The sequence below is a fragment of the Triticum aestivum genome, chromosome 5B, assembly GCF_018294505.1.
Source record: "Triticum aestivum cultivar Chinese Spring chromosome 5B, IWGSC CS RefSeq v2.1, whole genome shotgun sequence".
NCBI classification, from domain to species: Eukaryota; Viridiplantae; Streptophyta; class Magnoliopsida; order Poales; family Poaceae; genus Triticum; species Triticum aestivum.
In genome coordinates, this window is record NC_057807.1 from 495,449,914 (window position 1) to 495,477,769 (window position 27,856).

At 48.6% G+C, this 27,856-nt stretch overlaps 1 protein-coding gene across 1 annotated transcript; it reads right to left on the reverse strand.

The window, feature by feature from the left end:
- Positions 1-4,429: 4,429 nt before the first annotated feature.
- On the reverse strand, positions 4,430-8,792 carry LOC123112759 (ATPase GET3A). Its single transcript, XM_044533840.1, has 7 exons — positions 8,354-8,792; positions 7,160-7,281; positions 6,889-7,039; positions 6,403-6,513; positions 5,392-5,530; positions 5,040-5,155; positions 4,430-4,958 (listed from the first exon to the last, which is right to left on the reverse strand). Exons 1-7 carry the CDS (start codon positions 8,627-8,629, stop codon positions 4,782-4,784), a joined length of 1,092 nt encoding a protein of 363 aa, XP_044389775.1. The 5' UTR covers positions 8,630-8,792; the 3' UTR covers positions 4,430-4,781.
- Between the last annotated feature and the right edge of the window lie 19,064 nt (positions 8,793-27,856).

Here is a 27,856-nt window from a genome sequence, read left to right on the forward strand (position 1 = left end):
GGTCGGCGTCTGCGTGCTCGTCCGCCAGCCGGCACTGCCGCTAATGTTTGATGTACATGGCCTCCTGTGCCGGCGTGGCACCAAGCCAAATGGCGGGGCTGACGAACTCCTGCGCCTGGCCGGTCCAGATGTACCTCTCGGCCGGCTTAGGCGCATGTGTCGTCAGGGTGAGCCGCGGCAGCGACGGCGGCACCACGCAGTCGCCTGCTGCGGATAGGGCCAAGGCCACCGCCATCTCCGCCTGGTACGCGGCCTCTTCTGATGCTGCCGCTTCGGCCTTCCGCCGCTCCTCCTCAATGAAGTTGGCGAAGGCCTCCACCAGCGCCTCCTGGTAGGCCGCCTCGGCTTCCTCCTCCTCTGGCTTGACGACGGGGAGAGGCGGGGGGTTGACGTGGTCGTGCTGCACGCCCAGCCGCCATTGCTCCTCATGTTCGAGGGCAAACCAGGCCTTCCAATTGGGAGAGTCTGTGGCATACTTGGGCATGCGCCATTGCGTAGGCGTGAGCTGCGCCCGGCGCATGCGCACCTCCTTGTCGTGCGCCCGCTGTGACCGCGGCACCGCCGGCACCGGGATCCACTACGGATCGAGGTGACAGTGGTGTGGCAGTGTGACGTCCGGGTATGGCAGCGGCTGCCTGAACTCCCAGTGCCCCCGCGCTTGGTGCACAGGGATGTGCAGACGCTGCCGACTGAGCGGGCACACGCCGGCGGTGGAGGAGAACCACGGGAGGATGAGGCTTCGGGGGTGCCCTTGCCCTTGCCGCTGCCGGAGCTACTACCAAAGAGCCCCATGGCTAGAGTTTTGGGTTGTCGCGGCGAGGAAGCACGAAGGGGGTGGTGGGGGGCAGATGTGGACGAAAGTGGATGAGCCCCCCCTCCCCCGCGCGCACGCGTGGGTTAAAAAGGACACTTCTACTGGCTAACTAGTGGGCCCGGTGCCGGTGGTCGTCATAAATTAGACAGCGGGCGGTAGTTGGCCGGCCGCCAAGTGGGACCGCGGCGGACACCAAGGGGGCGCCGCGTCCACGCCGACGCATTTCAAGCGCAATTTTGGGTCGGAAATAGGTCCGTGCGGATGCAAAGCGGACGGTTTTTGGGAATGGATCGGCGCGTTGGGCCAGCGTTTTTGTCCGGGGCGACCCAAGCGGACGTGGGCGGACAAAATGGGTCGGCCCGTTAGAGCAAATCCAACGCGCCGACCCAAACGGACGGTGATTTTGTCTGTTTTTTGTCCATTGGGGTCGGCCCCACAAACACCCATGTCTACTTTCGCGTCTGGGTCGGCCTTGCGCCCAATGCTGGCCTGACCAATTTTTGACGTCGCACGAAAAAAAATACCGCAATCATCTTAAAAAATAAAAACGCTAATTAAACATTAATGTTGGCCACAAAGGCTGGCAGAGTCCACGAGTCCACTTTTTACATTAATTAAAATATTAAATAAAACTAAAAACTACGAGGAGGCCCGTTGTCCTAGGCATCCTCATCATCGGGGCCTGGCCAGCCCAAGGGAACGCCGCCGCCCAGGCTGTAGCGATGTCCTCCACCGCTGGCTATACCTTCGGTGGCTGGGCTGACCCACCGCGGGCAAGGCACTCCTCCTCCTCCGTCTCGCGGCGCTCCTCCTCTGCGTCGCGCTCCAGCTGCTCAAGGTACTCGCCCTCGTGGTGCTCCTCGGCCAGCCTTTGCTGCCGCCATTGCTCGATGTAGACCTGCTCCTGCGCTGGCATCACCCCAAACCAAGTCGGTGGCGCGCTGACCACTCGGGCACCACCCTGTTCCACGAGTAGCTCTCCGGCTTCATGGGGGTCGGCGTCGGCTCAGCCTTGACGGGGGACGGCCGCCTCAATGATGGCGCGACGCAGTCACCGGCAGCGGAGAGCGCCATGGCCTTCGCCATGCGCGCTTGGTAGGCAGCCTCCGCCTCCTCCACTGCCGCCTTGCCCCACTCGTCCTCCTGCTTTCCTAGAGGGCAGCCGCCAGCATCGCCTGGTAGGCGGCCTCCGCCACCTGGTCCTTGTCACGCATGACGAGGGGCGGCGGCGGGGAGCCATGCCGCAAGTCGCTGATACGTCTCCAACGTATCTACTTTTTCAAACACTTTTGCCCTTGTTTTCGACTCTAACTTGCATGATTTGAATGAAACTAACCCGGACTGATGTTGTTTTTAGCAGAACTGTCATGATGTTGTTTTATGTGTAGAAAAAGTTCTTGGAATGACCTGAAATTCCACGGAGACAAGTTTTGGAAAATATAAAAAATAATGGCGAAAGAATCAAGGCCAGGGGGCCCACACCCTGTCCACGAGGGTGGGGGGCGCGCCCAGGGGGAAGGGCGCGCCCCCTGTCTCGTGGGCCCCCTGAGGCTCCACCGACCTCAACTCCAACTTCATATATTCCGTTTCGCGAAGAAAATAATCAGAGAGAAAGTTTCATCGCGTTTTACGATACGGAGCCTCCGCCAAGCCCTAATCTCTCTCGGGAGGGCTGATCTGGAGTCCGTTCGGGGCTCCGAAGAGGGGGATTCGTCGCTGTCGTCATCATCAACCATCCTCCATCACCAATTTCATGATGCTCACCGTCGTGCGTGACTAATTCCATCATAGGCTTGCTGGACGGTGATGGGTTGGATGAGATTTACCATGTAATCAAGTTAGTTTTGTTAGGGTTTGATCCCTAGTATCCACTATGTTCTGAGATTGATGTTGCTATGACTTTGCTATGCTTAATGCTTGTCATTAGGGCCCGAGTGCCATGATTTCAGATCTGAACCTATTATGTTTTCATGAATATATGTGTGTTCTTGATCCTATCTTACAAGTCTATGGTCACCTATTATGTGTTATGATCCGACAACCCCGAAGTGACAATAATCGGGATACTTCTCGGTGATGACCATAGTTTGAGGAGTTCATGTATTCACTATGTGTTAATGCTTTGGTCCGATTCTCTATTAAAAGGAGGCCTTAATATCCCTTAGTTTCCGCTAGGACCCTGCTGCCACGGGAGGGTAGGACAAAAGATGCCATGCAAGTTCTTTTCCATAAGCATGTACGACTATATTCGGAATACATGCTTACATTACATTGATGAACTGGAGCTAGTTCTGTGTCACCCTATATTATAACTATTACATGAGGAATCGCATCCGACATAATTATTCATCACTGATCCAATGTCTACGAGCTTTTCACATCTTGTGTTTTGCTTATTTACTTTTCTGTTGCTATTGTTACAATCACTACAAAACTATTATCTTTACTTTTGCCACTGTTACCTTTATTATTATACCACTTTGCTACTAAATATTTTGCTGCAGATATTAAGTTATCCAGGTATGGTTGAATTGACAACTCAACTGCTAATACTTGAGAATATTCTTTGACTCCCCTTGTGTCGAATCAATAAATTTGGGTTGAATACTTTACCCTCGAAAGCTGTTGCGATCCCCTACACTTGTGGGTTATCAGCTGCGGACGCCGCGCCGATGCTGCTCCTCGTGCTTGAACGCGAACCAGACCTCCCAAGCGGGAGAGTCGGATGCATAGGCGGGGTCGCGGCGCTGCTCCAGCGTAAACAACTACCGCCAGCGTCGCACCTCTCCGCGTGCGCCCGCGCCGACCGCGGCGCCGCCAGCACTGGAATCCTCTCCGGATCCAAGTGCCAGTCGTGTGGCTACGTCACGTCGGGATATGGGAGGGGTATGCGGTGCTCCCAGTGCCACTTCACCTGGTGTACTGGGACGCTAATGTGCTGCCGAGGCCTGCGGGAAGACGTCGGCGGGGGCGGGGGAGTGCGCGGAAAGGGCCAGCGGGGGCCTTGCCCTTGTTCTTGTCGGAGAAGAAGCCCATGGTGATCGCTAGGGTTTGTCGTTGATGGGGGAGCACGGTGGTGGCTAGATGGGGGCGGGGCATCTGTATGAGGATGAGGACGCCCCCCCCCCCCACACACACGCTCGGACTAAAAAAGGCCAACCGCCCTCGCTGACGCGTGGGCCCAAGGTCGGCGGTCGTCATTAATAAAGACAATGGAGGTAGTTGGGATGCCGCCATGCGCGGACGCAGCGGACACCGAGAGGACGCGTGCCCGCACCAACGCATTTGAGCCACAAATGGCTCCGCGCGGACGAGTTTTGGTAATGGGTCGGCGCACTAGGCCATCACTTTTGTCCGCGGCGATCCAAACAGACGGCGGCAGACGAAATGGGTCGCCCCGTCAGAGTTGCTCTTATATATTTCTTTACAAAGGGAGTACATGCTTAAAAGCAATTCTAGATATGCGCAGACACCATGCATGCCTCTTTGCGTCTATGCTGCGTCACCATCACCATCAGCAATAAGCGTCGGTATAAAAGTTGCTGAGCATTGCAGTTTGTCAAGAGTGTTCATTGTTGCCATGGAGACATTTATGCTATGCTATGGTCAACTTGCTGCTCTAAGCAATCCTTTATTGATTTTCCAAACTTATGTTTAACGAGATACTACAGCAGTGCACAAGGGTTTCTAGGTAATCAATTCCCATCTCAACCCAAAACAACTCCTAAACAACAGTAGCCAGGAATCTGGAGAACCTTCCCAACCAGCGCTAACAGGAGGGCAAAAAAAGACACCTATATATCACGTGCTTACAGTGCACTTCTCTTCTCATGACTATAACAACAAATCTAAAATTTTCGACTGAGGAAACAGGAAATGGAGGAAATCAACCGGAGAATGCAGGACAAACAAAATCTCTATAACTGGTGTCCGCCGAGTGCAACAACTTCTGACAGGTGAAGAAGGCTCATGCTGCCTGCTTCCCTTTCCTAACTCTATCTAGCTCCGACTCGGCTTCTTGCAGCGCTGATTTCAGTGTGGCTACTCTCTCTTCTAGCTCCTCCACGCTGCCCCTTTTCAGCGACGCTCTGTACGGTGCCAGGAAGTGCTTGGAGAAGTTCTGCAGAGCTTGCACACCACATACCTGAAAAGTAAAACGAGCCAATTGTCTTCAACTACTGGTAAGTAATACGACTTCGAAAATGTTCAGTGCTGGATTTCTTGCCTCCTCCGGGAGCAAGGGCAACTTGGTGATGTTGAAGTCGTCATATAACATATGGAACTGATCGACGTACTTCTGTTGCATTTTTACCCGCGCTCTTAGCAGTTTCGACTCAACAGCTGCAAGGTGATAACAGACAAGTTAGATAGAAATGCACAAACGCACTTAAAAGGTTTTCAAAATGTATCATTATGTGAAGTCATCGTTGTGTAATGTATTTTAAAGGCTTCTTGTTTTATCACTAGTCCCTATTCAGCCAAAATTCACGAGAACAAGATTCTCTGCTTGCGCAATATGTGTTTATGATATTCTCATTTCCAAGAAAATCTCAAGATGGTATATCTTATGTACCAACCTTCCTCGTCAAAAATAACTTGATTGATTATGATATTGTGTGCATCGATCTCGAATTTCGCTAACTCTTGCACCAATCTCTCCGTTTCATACAATGAAAGGAATTCAGGAATACAAACACAAACAAAGGTTGTCAAGTCCTGAGAAGAAAATCAAACAAAAAACAAGTCAGAACGCGGTAACATCTTTAACATTAGATGCTTTCAATGATGTAGAGACATAAATCAATGGTTAAATTATATGATAATCCAGCATGATTCAAAATTTTATGTCAACCCAGTACAACCCTCATATACTATACACATAATGTGTTGCATACACATGCTTTGCAAAGCACCAAAAGCTGCAGTTACAGATTACAATTGCTCTGTACACCACAGTAAACTATACAAACTGTTGATTCCGAGCATACAATGAAACAGTTCTACCTACCCTCTAACAATAAATTTAAATTTGATAATCCCATAGGAGCACTAATATATCATTGTGAAGTCAACTAGACCATAATTCATATATGCTGGAGACCTGGAGTTAACTGTTACTCGTATTAGATTTGTGTGGTACAGGCCCATTCTTCATTGTGTTCTCGACTTTTTTTTTTACGTAGCGCATAGCTGTGTAAGCATATTCTCCTCGTGGCAGTTGGGCATGTCCCCAATTTACTGGTCTATAAATGCCTTCCAATTTAAGACCAGAGTTAACAGGATAAACATCCTGGAGTGTTTATTTTTCAGAAGAGGTTTACAGTTTTTAAAATATGCATCCTCTAAAGCATACCTAATGCTCCAGGATCACACACCCAGTTGCAACAAGAGCAGTTCACAAAACATTAAATCTGGTATAAATTTCCAAAACAATATCAGCGCTAAAAAGCAAAAGCAACAAAATAACTAGCTATACTTTTACAATTCCAACTTGAGGGGGCAGCACAGAACAGCCATTGAAGTCAAATAATAAACATCTTATCTTGTTAATGGACAAAAATTATTTGGTTCAAGTTTCGTAGTCTTACTGGATCTTTAAATTGCCTGTTCACTTGCTCGATCACGTCCTTCATGCCTTCAATTCTCCCAAGCATCATATCCTCGTTCAAATCATCACCGAGACCAAAAAGTCGACTGGCCTGTGACAGTCATAATTGTTGTGTCCAACTCAGTTAGTCCAATTACAAGTTTCTACTGCATATGTTAGTACATATCAACAGCATATTACCATTAAACTTCAATACAAACAGTGGAACAATGCCATGGAGTCATCACAATATTTTTCTTTGTAAGACTCAACATATCAAACAATTAAGAAGCCATCTTTTATTCAGGCTGCCATTAATTTCTCAGCACCTTAGTACTTCATGCTCTAATGAACTGAAACCAGACTTCCTCTGCTTTTTTTTTGGTTAGTTATACAATGTACTGCCATGGTGAAATGAACTGATAAATGATAGTATGCAACAACAATCATAGTATCCAGGTTGAAATTTATCAAGAACAAAGAATACCTGATTAATCATACCACCGAATCTATTCTTTAAGTCCATCATTTTCTCTAGACCCTTCTCCAGTGTTGCTGGAAACTGCAGCAACCGTAAAGTATGCCCTGTAGGAGCAGTATCAAAAACTACAACAGAGTAATCCATTGTTTGAACTAATCTGCAGCAAGAGAACAAAAGTTAGACCCTGATAGTTGCTGGAAATTGAGGTGCAGGCTGAAAAAGAAACTTTGCTTGCAAAGGGAAGAAAGGTGAACACCAAACTGGCAGCTATAATTACTTCAGCATTTCAGCAAAACTCATAGCTTCATCGACTCCTGGAATTGCATTAGTCAATTCTGAAATAAATCCTTCTATTCCTTCATTGCCGAAATCATCATTTTCTACCTTGGGATCAATTTCCTGAAAATTAAGGATCAAAGTGAAGTCAATGAGCCAGAACACCTTTTCCAGTAAGAGTGAAAGTTTTCATTTACAGAAAGAGTGGGACTAATGAAAGTGGCAACCCAAATGATAAAACAACAAAGGTACTAAAAGATGGAAGAAAATCACATGACCAGATACCAAGACATAGTGGCAGCAATAGTCTGCACAAGAAAATTATCACTGGAGTAGGGCATATTTTATATCGTGTATCCAATAAATCTGAATATGTTGTAAAAAAGGCTTGGAACAAAATGTTCTCAGAGAGAGGGAGTATATAATATGGATCATACAAGTTATGACCAACTGATGCAGTAATAAAGATTCCACTAAACGAAAGCCCTCTTTGCGATGAATCAGACATCTTATTTTCTATTTCCCCTCCCGTAATATTGAACTGCAAAAACAGCTTATATTTAGGAACAGAGGTAGTATTTCTTTTTCCTACAAGTCAGCCACCTTGCTTTCTACTGAAAGCCGAGTCCTCCGCAAAACATATAAAAGGGAAATTTCTAAACAGCATTTTTTTTTTCCACTAGTCACAGACCTTATCGTCAGCTGCCACCTTCCAAGGAACATGTAAGATGAAATTGTCACCATATTATTAAAGCACAAATAGAATCTCTACGTCAAAAGGTTGGTGAGCATATAGGTTCTTCCATCACTACACAACCACCCACATATCACAAGTAGTAACAAAAACCCAGACCAGACCAGAATTGGAAATTTCCAGTTTTAACAACCATCACGAGGGCCCTCTGGTAGGGGTACGGCTCTAGTGGTCAGGCCTGCTAGTGGTATCCCACATAGGAAATAGGGGTAACGTGAGAATATTTCTACTGGCACACTCTCTCCTCTTCCACACTACCATCTCATCCCAGTCCCCCCTCCCGTAATTCGGTGATGAACCCACAGTCCTAGTGTCCTACCGAAACGCCATGACACGGGCAGGCAGTCTATCCATCCCATCCAACCCACGCAAACACCAAGGAATTGGGAGGATTCGTGTTGAACCGGCGGGGAAGCGAAGGGAGAGGGGATATGAAATCACCATGGCGTAGAGGTTGGAGAAGCCCTTGACGAGGGTGGGGAACTTGGTGAAGCGCTGCTGGAAGGCGTCGCTGAGGTTGTGGGCGGGGTCGGTGGAGATGACGAGCACGGACTGGCGGACGGAGGCGAGGAGGATGGAGACGATGGAGCTGCAGGTGGTCTTGCCGACGCCGCCCTTGCCGCCGACGAAGACCCACTTGAGGGTGTCCTGCTCCAGGAGGTTCCGCACCGTCGGGTCCGGCACGTCGCCGGCCGGCACCACCGCCGTGGTCGACATCGTCGCGCGCTCCTCCGATTACGGGGGCCGGGCGCGCGTGTGTTGGGGTCGAGGCGAGCCGAGGGAGATCTGGGTGGGAGGGGAGGGGAGGGGAGGGCGACGCCTTGGAGATGGGGGCAGGTGGTACACGACGCGAATCGCCCTGGTGGAAATCCCTTTCCCCTTCTGGACGTTTTCGTACTGCAAGCATTTTCTTTGCCCTGTCCAAAGGAATCTTAGAGGAGTTTGATTTCTCACTAATTTAATTGTTTTTTTAGTCGATTTCCCTTTTTTTCCAAAATGATAACGCCCGAACGTTGGTTTTCTAGCATCTCACCGTAAACGCTCCAGTCGCCGTATGATCGCACAGCATAAATCGTGACATCGGGTTGTTGTCGCGCCACTCTGGTGTACACGTTCGGGCTCGGTCTGGGAGCGAACGGCCCGAACACCTCACCCACTTATCAGACCTCCTCCTCTCCCCGTTCCCCGTTTATAGAGTGAGAGAGAGAGATCCCGCCTGATCGATGCCGACGACCACGATGGTGGGAGGTGGTGGAGCAGCGAGGGTGGCGGCGTCCCCTGTGGCGGAGTCCGTGAATTCCCGCTCGAAGAGGAAGAACTTGGTGGCGCTGGCGCGTCGGGGAGCTCGATCTACGGCGTGGTAGACGACGAGCGGAGGGGGCTCCGGGATGCAGCCATTGTTTGTCCACTTGACGGTGGCGGCGGATTCGCGTGCTCATGGAAGCGCGGTGCAGTGGGCGGTGAATTGCATGGAGATTGGTGTGTGGTGAAGCGGCGGTTGACAGGGTGGTCTCCCTCGCGCGGGGGTGCCGGGGCGGTTGAGGTGGTGCCTCCGGCCTGCGCTTCGACCTCATATTCGTCATCAATGGCGTGCACCGAGCGCGTGCTCCACGGGGCCAACCGCCCGCGTCGAGGAGGGGCTCTTCCCGCATGCGCCCTTGCTCAATCCCGATCAGGGCAGATGTGGTGGCACGCCATGGTGATCTGACCATGACAGGGCGAGAGGATAATCGCATGTGGTCTGGCACCCTACACATGCTCCTGCGCGGGCATGCCATGCCGAGGAGGAGAAGCAGCGACTGTGTTTGGCAAGGCAGCCATCGGCGCCGCGGTGGAGGTGGCATGGCGCTGCATGTAGGAGGCCGGCCTTGACGCCTGGTCAACTGCACCACTCGAAGTCATGCAGGTCTTTGTTGCCACTCTTCTGCAGTGCATCCCTACAGAGAATTCTACCCTGATCATGCTCTCTAAGACCAAAATGTGAGTGATGTTTTTTATGCATAGAAGAGGAGTTCATCCTACACAGAATTTTGGTTTTGTAATCAACATTTTGGTAATGTTGGAAATATGCCCTAGAGGCAATAATAAATTAGTTATTCTTATTATATTTCCTTGTTCATGATAATCGTTTATTATCCATGCTATAATTGTATTGACAGGAAACTCAGATACATGTGTGGATACATAGACAACACCATGTCCCTAGTAAGCCTCTAGTTGACTAGCTCGTTGATCAATAGATGGTTACGCTTTCCTGACCATGGACATTGGATGTCGTTGATAACGGGATCACATCATTAGGAGAATAATGTGATGGACAAGACCCAATCCTAAGCCTAGCACAAAGATCGTGTAGTTCGTATGCTAAAGCTTTTCTAATGGCAAGTATCATTTCCTTAGACCATGAGATTGTGCAACTCCCGGATACCGTAGGAATGCTTTGGGTGTACCAAACGTCACAACGTAACTGGGTGGCTATAAAGGTGCACTACGGGTATCTCCGAAAGTGTCTGTTGGGTTGGCACGAATCAAGACTGGGATTTGTCACTCCGTGTGACGGAGAGGTATCTCTGGGACCACTCGGTAGGACACCATCATAATGTGCACAATGTGACCATGGAATTGATCACGGGATGATGTGTTATGGAACGAGTAAAGAGACTTGCCGGTAACGAGATTGAACAAGGTATCGGGATACCGACGATCGAATCTCGGGCAAGTACTATACCGGTAGACAAAGGGAAATGAATACGGGATTGATTGAATCCTCGACATCGTGGTTCATCCGATGAGATCATCGTGGAACATGTGGGAGCCAACATGGGTATCCAGATCCAGCTGTTGGTTATTGGCCAGAGAGTTGTCTCGGTCATGTCTGCATGGTTCCCGAACCCCTAGGGTCTACACACTTAAGGTTCGGTGACGCTAGGGTTGTAGAGATATTAGTATGCGGTAACCCGAAAGTTGTTCGGAGTCCCGTATGAGATCACGGACGTCACGAGGAGTTCCGAAATGGTCCGGAGGTAAAGATTTATATATAGGAAGTCCAGTTTCAGCCACCGGGAAAGTTTCGGGGGTCATCGGTATTATACCGGGACCACCGGAAGGGTCCCGGGGGTCCACCGGGTGGGGCCACCTATCCCGGAGGGCCACATGGGCTGAAGGGACGTGGGAACCAGCCCCTGGTGGGCTGGTGCGCCCCCCTTGGGCCTCTCATGCGCCTAGGGTTGGAAACCCTAAGGGGTGGGGGCGCCTCCACTTGGCTTGGAGGCCAAGCCACCCCTAGGGCAGCCGCCCCCCTCCCTAGATGGGATCTACAAGGGGCCGGCGCCCCCCCCCCCCAGGCCCCTATATATAGGGGAGGGGAGGGAGGGCTGCCGCACCTGAGTCCCTGGCGCCTCCCTCCCTCCCGTGACACCTCTTCCTCCCCGCTTGCGCTTGGCGAAGCCCTGCCGGGATCCCGCTACTTCCACCACCACACCGTCGTGCTGCTGGATCTCCATCAACATCTCCTTCCCTTGCTGGATCAAGAAGGAGGAGATGTCTCTCCCAACAGTATGTGTGTTGAACGCGGAGGTGCCGTCCGTTCGGCGCTAGGATCATCGGTGATTTGGATCACGACGAGTACGACTCCATCAACCCCGTTCACTTGAACGCTTCCGCTTAGCAATCTACAAGGGTATGTAGATGCACTCCCCTTCCCCTCGTTGCTACATTACTCCATAGATTGATCTTGGTGATGCGTAGAAAATTTTGAATTTCTGCTACGTTCCCCAACAGCGGCATCATGAGCCAGGTCTATGCGTAGTTTCTATGCACGAGTAGAACACAAGTTGTTGTGGGCGTTGATTTTGTTCAAATATGCTTACCGTTACTAGTCCAATCTTGTTTCGACGGTATTGTGGGGTGAAGCGGCCCGGACCGACCTTACACGTACACTTACATGAGACAGGTTCCACCGACTGACACGCACTTGTTGCATAAGGTGGCTAGCGGGTGCCAGTCTCTCCCACTTTAGTCGGATCGGATTCGATGAAAAGGGTCCTTATGAAGGGTAAATAGCAATTGACATATCACGTTGTGGTTTTTTGCGTAGGTAAGAAACGTTCTTGCTAGAAACCCATAGCAGCCACGTAAAACATGCAAACAACAATTAGAGGACATCTAACTTGTTTTTGTAGGGTATGCTATGTGATGTGATATGGCCAAAAGAATATGATGAATGATATGTGATGTATGAGATTGATCATGTTCTTGTAATAGGAATCACGACTTGCATGTCGATGAGTATGACAACCGGCAGGAGCCATAGGAGTTGACTTAATTTATTGTATGACCTACGTGTCAATGAACAACGCCATGTAATTACTTTACTTTATTGCTAAACCGTTAGCCATAGTAGTAGAAGTAATAGTTGGCGAGACAACTTCATGGAGACACGATGATGGAGATCATGGTGTCATGCCGGTGACGATGATGATCATGGAGCCCCGAAGATGGAGATCAAAAGGAGCAAAATGATATTGGCCATATCATGTCACTTTTTGATTGCATGTGATGTTTATCATGTTTATGCATCTTATTTGCTTAGAACGACGGTAGTAAATAAGATGATCCCTCATTAAAATTTCAAGAAAGTGTTCCCCCTAACTGTGCATCGTTGCGAAAGTTCGTTGTTTCGAAGCACCACATGATGATCGGGTGTGATAGATTCTAACATTCACATACAACGGGTGTAAGCCAGATTTACACACGCAAAACACTTAGGTTGACTTGATGAGCCTAGCATGTGCAGACATGGCCTCGGAACACAAGAGACCGAAAGGTCGAGCATGAGTCGTATGGTAGATACGATCAACATGAAGATGTTCACCGATGATGACTAGTCCGTCTCACGTGATGATCGGACACGGCCTAGTTGACTCGGATCATGTAATCACTTAGATGACTAGAGGGATGTCTATCTGAGTGGAAGATCATAAGATGAAATTAATTATCCTGAACATAGTCAAAAGGTTTTTGCAAATTATGTCGTAGCTCACGCTTTAGTTCTACTATTTTAGATATGTTCCTAGAGAAAATTTAGTTGAAAGTTGATAGTAGCAATTATGCGGACTGGGTCCGTAAACTGAGGATTGTCCTCATTGTTGCGTAGAAGGCTTATGTCCTTAATGCACCGCTCGGTGTGCTGAACCTCGAGCGTCGGTTGTGGATGTTGCGAACATCTGACATACACGTTTTGATGACTACGTGATAGTTCAATGCGTAATGTTAAACAGTTTAGAATTGAGGCACCGAAGACATTTTAAAAACGCCGTGGAGCATATGAGATGTTCCAAGAGCTGAAATTGGGATTTCAGGCTCGTGCCCACATCAAGAGGTATAAGACCTCCGACGAGTTTCTTAGCCTGCAAACCTAGGAAGAAAAGCTCAATCGTTGAGCTTGTGCTCAGATTGTCTGAGTACAACAAATCACTTGAATCAAGTGGGAGTTAATCTTCTAGATGAGATAGTGATGTTTCTCCAAAGTCATTTCCACCAAGCTACTAGAGCTTCATGATGAACTATAACATATCAGGGATAGATATGATGATCCTTGAGCTATTCGCGATGTTTGACACCACGAAAGTAGAAGTCAAGAAGGAGCATCAATTGTTGATGGTTAGTAGAACCATTAGTTTCAAGAAGCGCAAGGGCAAGAAGGGATACTTCATGAAACGGCAAATCAGTTGCTGCTCTAGTGAAGAAACCCAAGGTTGAACCCGAACCCGAGACTAAGTGCTTCTGATATAAGGGGAACGGTCACTGAAGCGGAAATACCCTAGATACTTGGTAAATGAGAAAGGCTGGCAAGGTCGATAGAAGTATATTGGATATACATTATGTTAATGTGTACTTTACTAGTACTCCTAGTAGCACCAGGGTACTAGATACCGGTTCGGTTGCTAAGTGTTAGTAACTCGAAATAAAAGCTACAGAATAAACGGAGACTAGCTAAAGGCGAGGTGACGATATGTGTTGGAAGTATTTCCAAGGTTGATGTGATCAAACATCGCACGCTCCCTCTACCATCGGGATCAGTGTTAAACCTAAATAATTGTTATTTGGTGTTTGCGTTGAGCATAGACATGATTGGATTATGTCTATCGCAATACGGTTATTCATTTAAGGAGAATAATGGTTACTCTGTTTATTTGAATAATACCTTCAATGGTCTTGCACCTAAAATGAATGGTTTATTGAATCTCGATCGTAGTGATACACATGTTCATGCCAAAAGATATAAGATAGTAATGATAGTACCACCTACTTGTGGCACTTCCATGTAAGTCATATTGGTATAAAACGCATGAAGAAGCTCCATGTTGATGGATCTTTGGACTCACTCATTTTTGAAAAGATTGAGACATGCAAACCATGTCTATTGGTGTATACGCATGAAGAAACTCCATGCAGATGGATCGTTTGGACTCACTTGATTTTGAATCACTTGAGACATGCAAATCATACCACATGGGCAAGATGACTGAAAAGCCTCGGTTTTTGTAAGATGGAACAAGAAAGCAACTTGTTGGAAGTAATACATTTTGATGTGTGCAGTCTAATGAGTGTTGAGGCATGCAGTGGATATCGTTATGTTCTTACTTCACAGATGATTTGAGTAGATTCTGAGTATGTTTACTTGATGAAACACAAATCTGAATTATTGAAAGGTTCAAGTAATTTCAGAGTGAAGTTGAAGATCATCGTGACAAGAGGATAAAATGTCTATGATATGATCATAGAGATGAGTATCTGAGTTATGAGTTTGGTATGCAATTAAGACATTGTGGAAATTGTTTCACAACTAATACCGCCTGGAACACCATAGTGTGATGGTGTGTCCGAATATCATAGTTGCACCCTATTGGATATGGTGCATACCATGATGTCTCTTATTGAATTACCACTATCGTTTATGGGTTAGGCGTTAGAGACAACCGCATTCACTTTAAATAGGGCACCACGCAATTCCGTTGAGATGACACCGTATGAACTATGGTTTGGAGAAACCTAAGCTGTCGTTTCTTTAAAGGTTTGGGGCTGCGACACTTATGCGGAAAAGTTTCAGGCTGATAAGCTCGAACCCAAAGCGGATAAATGCATCTTCATAGAATACCCAAAACAGTTGGGTGTACCTCCTATTTCAGACCTGGAAGCAAGAGTGATTGTTTCTAGAAACGGGTCCTTTCTCGAGAAAAGTTTCTCTCAAAATAATTGAGTGGGAGGATGGTGGAGACTCGATGAGGTTATTGAACCGTCACTTCAACTAGTGTGTAGCAAGGCACAGGGAGTTGTTCCTGTGGCACCTACACCAATTGAAGTGGAAGCTTATGATAGTGATCATGAAACTTCGGATCAAGTCACTACCAAACCTCGTAGGTCGACAAGGATGCGTACTGCTTCAGAGTGGTACGTAATCCTATCTTAGGAGGTGATGTTGCTAGACAACAATGAACCTACGAGCTATGGAGAAGCGATGGTGAGCCCGGATTCCGGCAAATGGCTCGAGGGCCATAAAATCCGAGAGAGGATCCATGTATGAAAACAAAGTGTAGACTTTGGAAGAACTACTTAATGGTCGTAAGGCTGTCGGGTACAGATGGATTCTAAGAGGGAAGACAGACAATGATGGTATGTGTCGCCATTAAGAAAGCTCAGCTTGTCGCTAAGATGTTTCCGACAAGTTCAAGGAGTTGACTACGATGAGACTTTCTCACTCGTAGTGATGCTAAGAGTTTGTTGGAATCTTATTAGCAGTTACTGCATTATTTATGAAATCTTGAAGATAGGATGTCAAAACATTGTTTCCTCGAAAATTTTCTTGAGGAAAGGTTGCATGTGATACAACCAGAAGGTTTTTGTCAATCCTAAAAGATGCTAACAAGTATGCAAAGCTCCAGCAATCCTTCTAAGGACTGGAGTAAGCATCTCGGAGTTGGAATATACACTTTGATGAGATGATCAAAGACTTTGGGTTTATACAAAGTTTATGAGAAACTTGTATTTCCAAAGAAGTGAGTGGGAGCACTATAGAATTTCTGATGAGTATATGTTGTTGACATATTGTTGATCAGAAATGATGTAGAGTTTTTGGAAAGCATATAGGGTTATTTGAAAAGTGTTTTCAAGGGAAAACCTGGATTAAGCTACTTGAACATTAAGCATCAAGATCTATAAGGATAGATCAAAATCGCTTGATAGTACTTTCAAATGAGTACGCACCGTGACAAGCTTTTGAAGGAGTTCAAAATAGATTGGCAGAGAAGGAGTTCTTGGCTGTGTTATAAGGTGTGAGTGTTGAGTAAGACTCAAGACCTGACCACGGCAGAATAGAGAGAAAGGACGAAGGTCGTCCCCTATGCTTAGACATAGGCTCCATAGTATGCTATGATGTGTACCGCACCTGATATGTGCCTTGCCACATGTCTGGCAAGAGGGTACAAAGGTGATCAAGGAGTGGATCACCAAATAGCAGTCAAAAATATCCTTAGAGGAATAAGGATACGTTTCTTGGTTATGGAGGTGATAAAGAGTTCGACGTAAAGAGTTGCGTTGATGCAAGCTTAACACCTATCCGGATAGCTCTGAGTAGAGATACCGGATACGTATAATGGAGCAACAATTTGGAATAGCTCCAAGTGGAACGTGGTAGCAGCATCTATGATATGACATAAAGTTTTGCGAATTACATAGGGATCTGAATATTGCAGACCCGTTGACTACAACCTCTCTCACAAGCATAACATGATCAAACCCAGAACTCATTGAGTGTTAATCACATAGTGATGTGAACTAGATTATTGATTCTAGTAAACTCTTTGGATGTTGGTCACATGGCGATGTGACCTGTGAGTGTTAATCACATGGCGATGTGAACTAGATTATTGACTCTAGTGCAAGTGGGAGACTGTTGGAAATATGCCCTAGAGGCAATAATAAATTAGTTATTATTATTATATTTCCTTGTTCATGATAATCATTTATTATCCATGCTATACTTGTATTGATAGGAAACTCAGATACATGTGTGGATACATAGACAACACCATGTCCCTAGTAAGCCTTTAGTTGACTAGCTTGTTGATCAATAGATGGTTACAGTTTCCTGACCATGGACATTGTATGCCGTTGATAACGGGATCACATCATTAGGAGAATGATGTGATGGACAAGACCCAATCCTAAGCCTAGCACAAATATCGTGTAGTTCGTATGCTAAAGCTTTTCTAATGTCAAGTATCATTTCCCTAGACCATGAGATTGTGCAACTCCCGGATACCGTATGAATGCTTTGGGTGTACCAAACGTCACAACGTAACTGGGTGGCTATAAAGGTGCACTACGGGTATCTTCGAAAGTGTCTGTTGGGTTGGCACGAATCAAGACTGGGATTTGTCACTCCGTGTGACGGAGAGGTATCTCTGGGCCCACTCGGTAGGACATCATCATAATGTGCACAATGTGACCAAGGAGTTGATCACAGGATGATGTGTTATGGAACGAGTAAAGAGACTTGCCGGTAACGAGATTGAACAAGGTATCGGGATACCGACGATCGAATCTTGGGCAAGTACTATACCGGTAGACAAAGGGAATTGAATACGGGATTGATTGAATCCTCGACATCGTAGTTTATCCGATGAGATCATCGTGGAACATGTGGGAGCCAACATGGGTATCCAGATCCCGCTGTTGGTTATTGGCCGGAGAGTTGTCTCGGTCATGTCTGCATGGTTCTCGAACCCGTAGGGTCTACACACTTAAGGTTCGGTGACGCTAGGGTTGTAGAGATATTAGTATGCAGTAACCCAAAAGTTTTTCGGAGTCCCGGATGAGATCTCGGACGTCACGAGGAGTTCCGGAATGGTCCGTAGGTAAAGATTTATATATAGGAAGTCCAGTTTCGGCCACCGGGAAAGTTTCGGGGGTCATCAGTATTGTACCGGGACCACCGGAAGGGTCCCGGGGGTCCACCGGGTGGGGCCACCTATCCCGGAGGGCCCCATGGGCTGAAGGGATGTGGGAACCAGCCCCTGGTGGGCTGGTGCGCCCCCCTTGGGCCTCCCATGCGCCTAGGGTTGGAAACCCTAAGGGGTGGGGACGCCTCCACTTGGCTTGGAGGCCAAGCCACCCCTAGGGCAGCCGCCCCCTCCCTAGATGGGATCTACAAGGGGCCGACGCCCCCCTAGGCCCCTATATATAGTGGAGGGGAGGGAGGGCAGCCGCACCTGAGTCCCTGGCGCCTCCCTCCCTCCCGTGACACCTCTTCCTCCCCGCTTGCGCTTGGCGAAGCCCTGCCGGGATCCCGCTACTTCCACCACCACGCCGTCGTGCTGCTGGATCTCTATCAACCTCTCCTTCCCTTGCTCGATCAAGAAGGAGGAGATGTCTCTCCCAACCGTATGTGTGTTGAACGCGGAGGTGCCATCCGTTTGACGCTAGGATCATTTGGATCACGACGAATACGAGTCCATCAACCCCGTTCACTTGAACGCTTCCGCTTAGCGATCTACAAGGGTATGTAGATGCACTCCCCTTCCCCTCATTGCTAGATTAATCCATAGATTGATCTTGGTGATGCATAGAAAATTTTGAATTTCTGCTACGTTCCCCAACAGGTAATTCAGGGCAAACCATTCAGATAAATGTCTATGCCTTTTTCCCCGCGTATTTTACAAATTATATGTTTGATGCACAAAAGAGGAGTGCATCTCTAATACATCTATTGCATGTTTTTTGCCATGGCAATTCTCTGTTTTATCGCCATGGTAATGAAGAACGACCATGGCAAGTGAGGGAGTCCTGGATTAGGGGTATCCGGACAGCCGGACTATATACATCATCCGGACTATTGGAGTGTGAAGATACAAGACTCAAGACTCCGTCCCGTGTCCGGATGGGACTCTCCTTGGCGTGGAAGACAAGCTTGGCGATCCAGATATTGTATTTCCTTCCTTGTAACCGATTCCGTGTAAACCCTAGCCCTCTCCGGTGTTTATATAAACCGGAGAGGTTGGTCCTTCGAAGGCCGATCACAATTACAATCATAATCATCATAGGCTAGCTTCTAGGGTTTAGCCTCTACGATCTCGTGGTAGATCTACTCTTGTACTACTCATATCATCAATATTAATCAAGCAGGAAGTAGGGTTTTACCTCCATCGAGAGGGCCCGAACCTGGGTAAACATTATGTCCCTTGTTTCCTGTTACCATCAGCCTAAGACGCACAAATCGGGACCCCCTACCCGAGATCCGCCTGTTTTGACACCGACATTGGTGCTTTCATTGAGAGTTCCTCTGTGTCACCGCTGCAAGGCTTGATGGCGCCTTCAATCGTCAACAACACGGTCCAGGGTGAGACTTTTCTCCCTGGACAAATTTTCGTGTTCGGCGGCTTCGCGCTGCGGGCCAATTCACTTGGCCAACTGGAGCAGATCGACAGCTACGCCCCTGGCCACCAGGCCAGGTTCGGAAAACTGAACTACACGACCGATATCCGCGGAGACTTGATCTTCGACAGAATCGGGCCCGTTGCAAGAGCGCCTGAAAGATCGTGGATGTCGCTTAGAGGGGGGTGAATAGGCATTTTAAAATAATTACGGTAGAGGCTTGAACAAATGCGGAATAAACCTAGTGGTTAATTTGTCAAGCACAAAACCTACAACAACTAGGCTCACCTATGTGCACCAACAACTTATGCTAAGCAAGATAAGCAACTATGTGATAGCAAGATATATGACAAAGAACAATATGGCTATCACAAAGTAAAGTGCATAAGTAAAGGGCTCGGCTAAGAGATAACCGAGGCACGCAGAGACGATGATGTATCCCGAAGTTCACACCCTTGCGGATGCTAATCTCCGTTTGGAGCGGTGTGGAGGCACAATTCTCCCCAAGAAGCCACTAGGGCCACCGTAATCTCCTCACGCCCTCGCACAATGCAAGATGCCGTGATTCCACTAAGGGACCCTTGAGGGCGCCCTTAGAACCCGTACAAATGGCAACCCTTAGGGGCGGTCACCGGACCCGTACACTTTGGCAACCCTTGGGGGCAGTCACCGGTACCTGTCAAATTGCTCGTGGCGATCTCCACAACCTAATTGGAGACCCCGACGCTTGCCCGGAGCTTTACACCACAATGATTGAGCTCCGAACACTACCAACCGTCTATGGCGCCCAAGCACCCAAGAGGAACAAGCTCAAGGGCACCAAGCACCCAAGAGTAATAAGCTTCTCAACTTGTAACTTCCACGTATCACGTGGAGAACTCAAACCGATGCACCAAATGCAATGGCAAGGGCACACGGAGTGCCCAAGTCCTTCTCTCCCAAATCCCACCAAAGCAACTAATGCTAGGGAGGAAAATGAGAGGAAGAACGAAAGAAGAACATGAAGAACTCCAAGATCTAGATCCAAGGGGTTCCCCTCACTTAGAGGAGAAAGTGATTGGTGGAAACGTGGATCTAGATCTCCTCTCTCTTTTCCGTCAAGAACTAGCAAGAATCCATGGAGGGATTGAGAGTTAGCAAGCTCGAAGAAGGTCAACAATGGGGGAAGAACACGAGCTCAAAGGGATTCGGTCTCAATGGAGAAGAAGACCCCCTTATATAGGAGGGGAGAAAATCCAACCATTATCCCCTCACTCAGCCCGCACGACGCGGTACTACCGCACGGAGCTGCGGTACTACCGCGGTCGGCTGTGGTACTACAGCTACAGGTTGCAGTACTACCGCAAGTGCAGCACTGGCCATATGAAGGCCTATTGCACAGGGCAACGATCGATAGAACCGCCAGAGCGGTACTACCGCGTGCCCCTACGGTACTACCGTGAGGCAGGCAACACTAGGCGCAGAGAAAGCACGAAAGTAAAAAATTACTTCCGTACCTACTTCCGCTGAGGGAGGACCTGCGCAAAACTCCGGCACGGTACTACCGCACACGAAGAGCGGGACTACCGCATAGGGCGTGGATGTAAAAAATTACATCGGCCCCTACTTCCGCTCATGCTGCTAAGCCTGGCCAGAGCCCACGGTACTACCGCAGGGGACTGCGGTACTACCGCAAGGGCCTGTGGTACTACCGCTCCGGAGAGCAGTACTACCGCATGCCCCAGATCAGTAACACTAGGAGTCCTTCATTTTGCAGAGAAGACAACAGAGGGAAACAATAAACCAGAACTGCCATAACTTCTGCAAATGAGCTCCGAATTGAGCAAACTCAAGCTTGTTGGATACAAGACAACGAGTAGCATCAAAACAAGAGAGGTATGCCAAACAAGAGAGGAGAGGAACCTCCAACAGAGAAGAACCGGCAGAACCTCCAACATCGAAAACATCATAGAAGATGCATGCAAACTCCGTTTTCGATGAACTCGAGCTTGTCATAAAAATGACCATAAGCTCCAAAACTCACAAGGAGAAGAACCAAACAAGAACCAATAAAGATGATGCAAGGATGCAATTGTTTGAGCTCTCTACGAATGATATGATCAAGCAACTCATCGAGAGCCCCCCTTGATAGTACGACAATCGGTCCTATAACCCGGTCTCCCACAACTACCATGAGACCGGTAAAATAGAAAACCTATCAAGGGTAAACATTTGCCTTGCACAAAGTCCACTTGAGCTAGTTGATGACGATCTACTCCTCCTCAAGATGGACCACCTTTCTTGATTGCGTTGGCTCAATGAAGACTAGTTGATTTCTCCCCCATACTCAACTATGGGTGAGCCCCTCTTCCGCTCATCTTCACAAGTCCATTGTCACCACAATGGACGGCAAGCTTCAAGCACTTGATCTCTTCGTGATGCATCACTTGAACTTGCACACCGCAACCTAACCCCACAAAGAACTCTCACGAAGACCATGGGTTAGCACACAAAGCGTAATGGACAATGCTTACCATACCATGGGATCACTTGATCCCTCTCGGTACATCTTCTACGCTTTGTGAGTTGATCAACTTGATTCACTCTTGACTTAGTCTTGATCAACCTTGAATCTTTGCAACTCTCTTCATTTGGATGATGTCTTGAAGGTAAACATGAATGATCACACAACCTTCTTCTTCAAGGCATGCTTGCAATAAGCTCAACATTCACATGACCAATCTTTGGATAATTCCTTAATAGCACCTTGGTCAACTCATAAACTCCTTGAAACCAACACAAGGACTTCAAGAAAAGCCTATGGACAAATCCTTCAAATATAACTCAAGACAACCATTAGTCCATAGAGATTGTCATTAATTACCCAAACCAAACATGGGGGCACCGCATGTTCTTTCAGCACCGGATAGTCACGATGAGCACGGCCTAGACCTTTTGTCGGATAGTGCTCGGGATATCACCCCTGCAGTAGCCCCGGACCTAAATCTGAAGCAGACTACATGGCCCAAGGACGGGTGGATGGACCCCGCCCCACAGGCCGCACACTCATCGGCGGTAGAGTCGAACCCAGGCCTCACCTCTAGGGACGCCTGTGATTCTGGACCCCCAGACTCGTATCCGATTGTAGGTTCCAGTCCGCGCGCTCCTGAGCCCGCCGAGCCTGGTTGGGCTCCAGTTATGGAGTTTACCGCTGCGGATATCTTCCAGCACTCGCCCTTTGGCGACATGCTGAACTCATTAAAGTCTCTCTCTTTGTCAGGAGGCTCTTGGCCGAACTATGTCCGGCTCGAGTGGGAAGCTAGCGACGAAGGAATTCGTTGCCCACCCACCACCCACTTCATAACCACGGCCGATGATTTGACCGACGTGCTTGACTTCGACTCCGAAGACATCGACGGTTTGGACGACGATGTAGGAGAAGAACAGAAACCACCACCCACGGGGCTGTGGATAGCCACCTCTTCATATGACATATATATGGTGGACACTCCGAAAGAAACCAATGGTGATGAGGCAATGGAGGATAACCCCTCCAAGAAGAAAGAAAAGCATGGGCGTCACCAGGGCCGCTCCAAGCCTCGCCACAGCAATCCCGGCACCGGAGACGAAAACAATCCGGACGGTGCCGAAGATGAATACAACCCCGACCAACCCGCCTTCGAGCAGGCCGAGTAGGAAGATGGGCAGGACAGCCCAGATGAACAGGCGACGGACGGGTATCCGGAGGAGGACAACTACATGCCCCCCTCCGAAGACGAGATTAGCCTCGGCGATGATGAGTTTGGTGTGCCTGAGGACCCCGTGGAGCAGGAGCGCTTCAAGCGCCAGCTTATTGCCACTGCGAGGAGCCTGAAGAAGAAGCAGCAGCAGCTTCAAGCTGATCAAGACCTGCTCACAGACAGATAGACAGAAGTCCTGGCAGCCGAGGAATATGGACTCGAGCGCCACACGGCTGACCGGCCACCTCGTGGCCGGGATAAAATGGCATATCAGCCCAAATACTAGCCCGCACCGCCGCGCCAGTTTACCATGGCCCGGTGCAATACTCAGGACCTGCGTGACAGATTGGGAAACACGTGTAGGACAACCAAGATCGATCTATGGATCACAGGGGCTCGCTGAAGCACATGACGATGGTCGTCATACCGGATACACTAACAGTAAATCCGGCCGGGCCGAACACAATCAACCAGACTTAGTCGGACTACGTCGGGACATAGCCCGGCACAGAGGCACCGCACACCCCCTCTGCTTCACCGATGAAGTGATGGATCATGAAATCCCAGAAGGGTTCAAACCCATAAACATTGAATCATACGATGGCACAACAGACCCCGCAGTATGGATTGAAGATTTCCTTCTCCACATTCACATGGCCCGCGGAGACGATCTACACGCCATCAAGTATCTTCCCCTTAAGCTCAAAGGACCCGCCCGGCACTGGATAAACAGCCTGCCCGCAAATTCCATTGGCAGTTGGGAAAACCTGGAAGACGCATTCCTCGACAACTTCCAAGGCACATATGTGCGACCACCGGACGCCGATGACTTGAGCCACATTACTCAACAGCCCAGAGAATCAGCCAGGAAATTTTGGACTCGGTTCCTAACTAAAAAGAACCAAAGAGTTGACTGTCCGGACGCTGAGGCCCTGGCGGCCTTTAAGCATAATATCCATGACGAGTGGCTCGCCCAACACCTTGGCCAGGAGAAACCCAAGTCCATGGCAGCTCGCGCGACACTAATGACCCACTTTTGCGCGGGCAAGGACAGCTGGTTGGCACGCAGCAGCACTACGCCACATTCTGGCACTTCGGACGTCCATGACAATAACGGCAAGCCACGGCGCAACAGACACAAGCGACGGAACAACGGTGACAACACCGAAGACATGACAGTCAACGCCGAATTCAGCGGATCCAAATCCGGTCAGCGGAAGAAGCCGTTCAAACGAAACAATCAGGGATCGTCCAGTCTGGACCGCATACTGGAACGCCCGTCCCAAATTCATGGCACCCCAGACAAGCCAGCCAACCACACTAATAGAGACTGCTGGGTGTTCAAATAGGCCGGTAAAATAAACGCCGAAAACAAGGACAAGGGGATGCACAACGACGATGACGAAGAGCCCTGGTGTCCGAACACGGGGGGGACAGAAGAAATTCCTCCCCCCCCAGGTGAAAACGGTCAACATGATCTACGCCACTCACATTCCCAAGCGGGAACGGAAGCGAGCACTACGGGACGTCTATGCAATGGAGCCAGTCGCCCCCAAATTCAACCCATGGTCAGCTTGTCCGATCACCTTTGATCATAGGGATCACCCTACTAGCATCCGTCACGGCGGCTCAGCCGCATTGGTCCTAGACCCAATCATCAACGGGTTCCACCTTACGCGAGTCCTTATGGACGGCGGCAGCAGCCTGAACCTGCTTTATCAGGACACAGTGCGCAAAATAGGCATCGACCCTTCAAGGATCAAGCCCACCAAAACCACCTTTAAAGGTGTAATTCCTGGAGTAGAGGCCCGTTGTACGGGCTCTATAACATTGGAAGTGGTCTTCGGATCTCCAGATAACTTCTGAAGTGAAGAGTTAATCTTTGATATCGTCCCTTTCTGTAGTGGTTACCACACACTGCTCGGACGAACCGCATTCGCTAGATTCAATGTGATACCACACTATGCATACCTGAAGCTCAAGATGCCAGGCCCGCGCGGGGTCATAACAGTTAACGGAAACATGGACCGCTCTCTCCGTACAGAAGAGCATACTGCAGCCCTTGCGGCGGAAGTACAATGCGGCCTCCTCCGACAAAACCACCAATCCGGCAACGACAACCTCGAGCACCGTCAAGCGAGTCCGGAGCACCCCACAACAGGATCACCAGGCACACCAAGAGCGCGACTAGCAGTCCGGCCTCCGCTCAAGCCCCATCAAAGCAGCATTCGTGCCACGCGTACACAATTACACACTCAAAATACCATGGGCACAGGCGGAGGCGCAACAGTGACTCAGTCAACAGTGCGGTATCACCGCAACATACTTTCATAACCCTCCATTTTTATCTTTCAGGACACTGCCTTAGGGCAGCCTCTTCAGAAGAGCCGGATTGTCGGACTTACACAAGGGAGAAAACCAAGGAGGCAACAGGCTTTGCGCACAAAAGGAAATACCCAGGTGGAATCTATTCATGATCGTTATACCTGTCTTATATACCTGTACGCGGCCTGCCCTTGGATAGGACATGTTAAATAGTCCTATTTATCTCTTCTTAATGCATTAATTATAAACATACGCTTAGACGTATTATACATCAATGAGATATTATATACGGCGTCAGCTTATTATTCCTATCTGCACATTTTTTCTATAAATGTTTATTTGCTATTGCATCTGTACACTTTGGTACGTTTATTTTGCCAGGGGCTTCTTATGGCGCCCCGTAATACGACAAGTAAAGTCCGAACACTTTCAACAGTGCGACCACCCGAACTTATAGCACTATATGCATCAGCTCCGGATCATGTCTTGGGTCCACAGTTGGGTTAGCCCGGCTCCCTTGTTTTGGTACCTTACGTTCTGTTATATCGGCTAAGGTAGCGCAGGGAGAACTACTGCGATTGTGTCCCGGTTCTTCCGGACGAGCACCTCAGTAGAGAAAGCCGAAAACTGACCGGCATGATGTGGCGAGAGCTGGTCGCTGTTCGAGAGGTCTTAAAATCCTTAAAGATTTTTCCGCTTTAGGCGAGGAATCGGCCTCGTCCGATTTAGGCGTACATAGCGCCCCAGTTCGGCCTTCCGAATTCTAGGGGCTTCGCCGAAATTTAAAATTGTAGACTTCTATGGCTAAGTGAAGGTTATAAAGCCGCATAGTCCGATTGCCTTGTTCACTGCGCTAGACACCTCCTTTAGGGACCAAATATTTGGATAAAGAGTGTCTGGGTTTTCCACGAACACCCCAGTACTAGTTACGTGGGGGCGGAAGCCGACGACTGGCCTACTTTCAGAATTTTATAAACAGCCGCACAGAAGGTAATATTTTAAATCAAAAAGTGCTACATAGCACAAGTAACTTCGTCCTTATATTTCAAACATGACAGAAGTGAATTCACTCTAAAATTATGTCCTTGGTACATTCATCGGCCATGAGACGAGCGCCCTTCATAACGCCATCATGATATTTCTCGGGATAGCGATGCGCCTTGCCTTCCGGTGGCCCGTCCTTCACCAGCTTCTCCGCATCCAGCTTGCCGCAATGCACCTTCGCACGGGCAAAGGCCCGGCGGGCACCCTCAATGCAAACGGATCGTTTGATCACTTCAAGCCGCGGACAGGCATTCACCATCCGCTTGATTAGGCCGAAGTAGCTAGTGGGCAGGGGATCACCGGGCCACATCCGGACTATGAAATCCTTCATAGCCACTTCGGCCGCCCTGTGGAGTTCAACCAACTGCTTCAGTTGATCACTCAGAGGCATTGGATGTTCGGCCCTAGCATACTGGGACCAGAACAACTTTTCCGTCGCGCTCCCCTCCTCGGCACGGTAGAACTCTGCGGCATATGATGTGCTGCATGGTAGATCTGCGAATGCCCCTGGAGAGCTCCGAATTCGGGTAAGTAAAAGAAACGCCTCCTTGTAGGATCTTGAAGTATGTTTGGAGGGGGGTGATTAGACTACTTGACCAATTAAAAACTTAACCTTTTCCCAATTTTAGTCTTTGGCAGATTTTAACTATCTTAGCATAAGTCAAGAAATCTTCACACAATTCAAGCAAGCATGCAAGAGTATATAAGCAGCGGAAAGTAAAGCATGCAACTTGCAAGAATGTAAAGGGAAGGGTTGGGGGATTCAAACGCAATTGGAGACACGAATGTTTTTGTCGTGGTTCCGATAGGTGGTGCTATCGTACATCCACATTGATGGAGACTTCAACCCACGAAGGGTAACGGTTGCGCGAGTCCACGGAGGGCTCCACCCAAGAAGGGTCCACGAAGAAGCAACCTTGTCTATCCCACCATGGTCGTCGCCCACGAAGGACTTGCCTCACTAGCGGTAGATCTTCACGAAGTAGGCGATCTCCTTGCCCTTACAAACTCCTTGGTTCAACTCCACAATCTTGTCGGAGGCTCCCAAGTGACACCTAGCCAATCTAGGAGACACCACTCTCCAAGAAGTAACAAATGGTGCGTTGATGATGAACTCCTTGCTCTTGTGCTTCAAATGATAGTCTCCCCAACACTCAACTCTCTCTCACAGGATTTGGATTTGGTGGAAAGAAGATTTGAGTGGAAAGCAACTTGGGGAAGGCTAGAGATCAATATTCATATGGTAGGCATGGAATATCTTGGCCTCAACACATGAGTAGATGGTTCTCTCTCAGAAATGGTAAGTTGGAAGTGTAGGTTTGTCCTGATGGCTCTCTCCATGAATGAAGAGGAGGTGGAGGGGTATATATAGCCTCCACATAAAATCTAACCGTTACACACAATTTACCAATCTCGGTGGGGA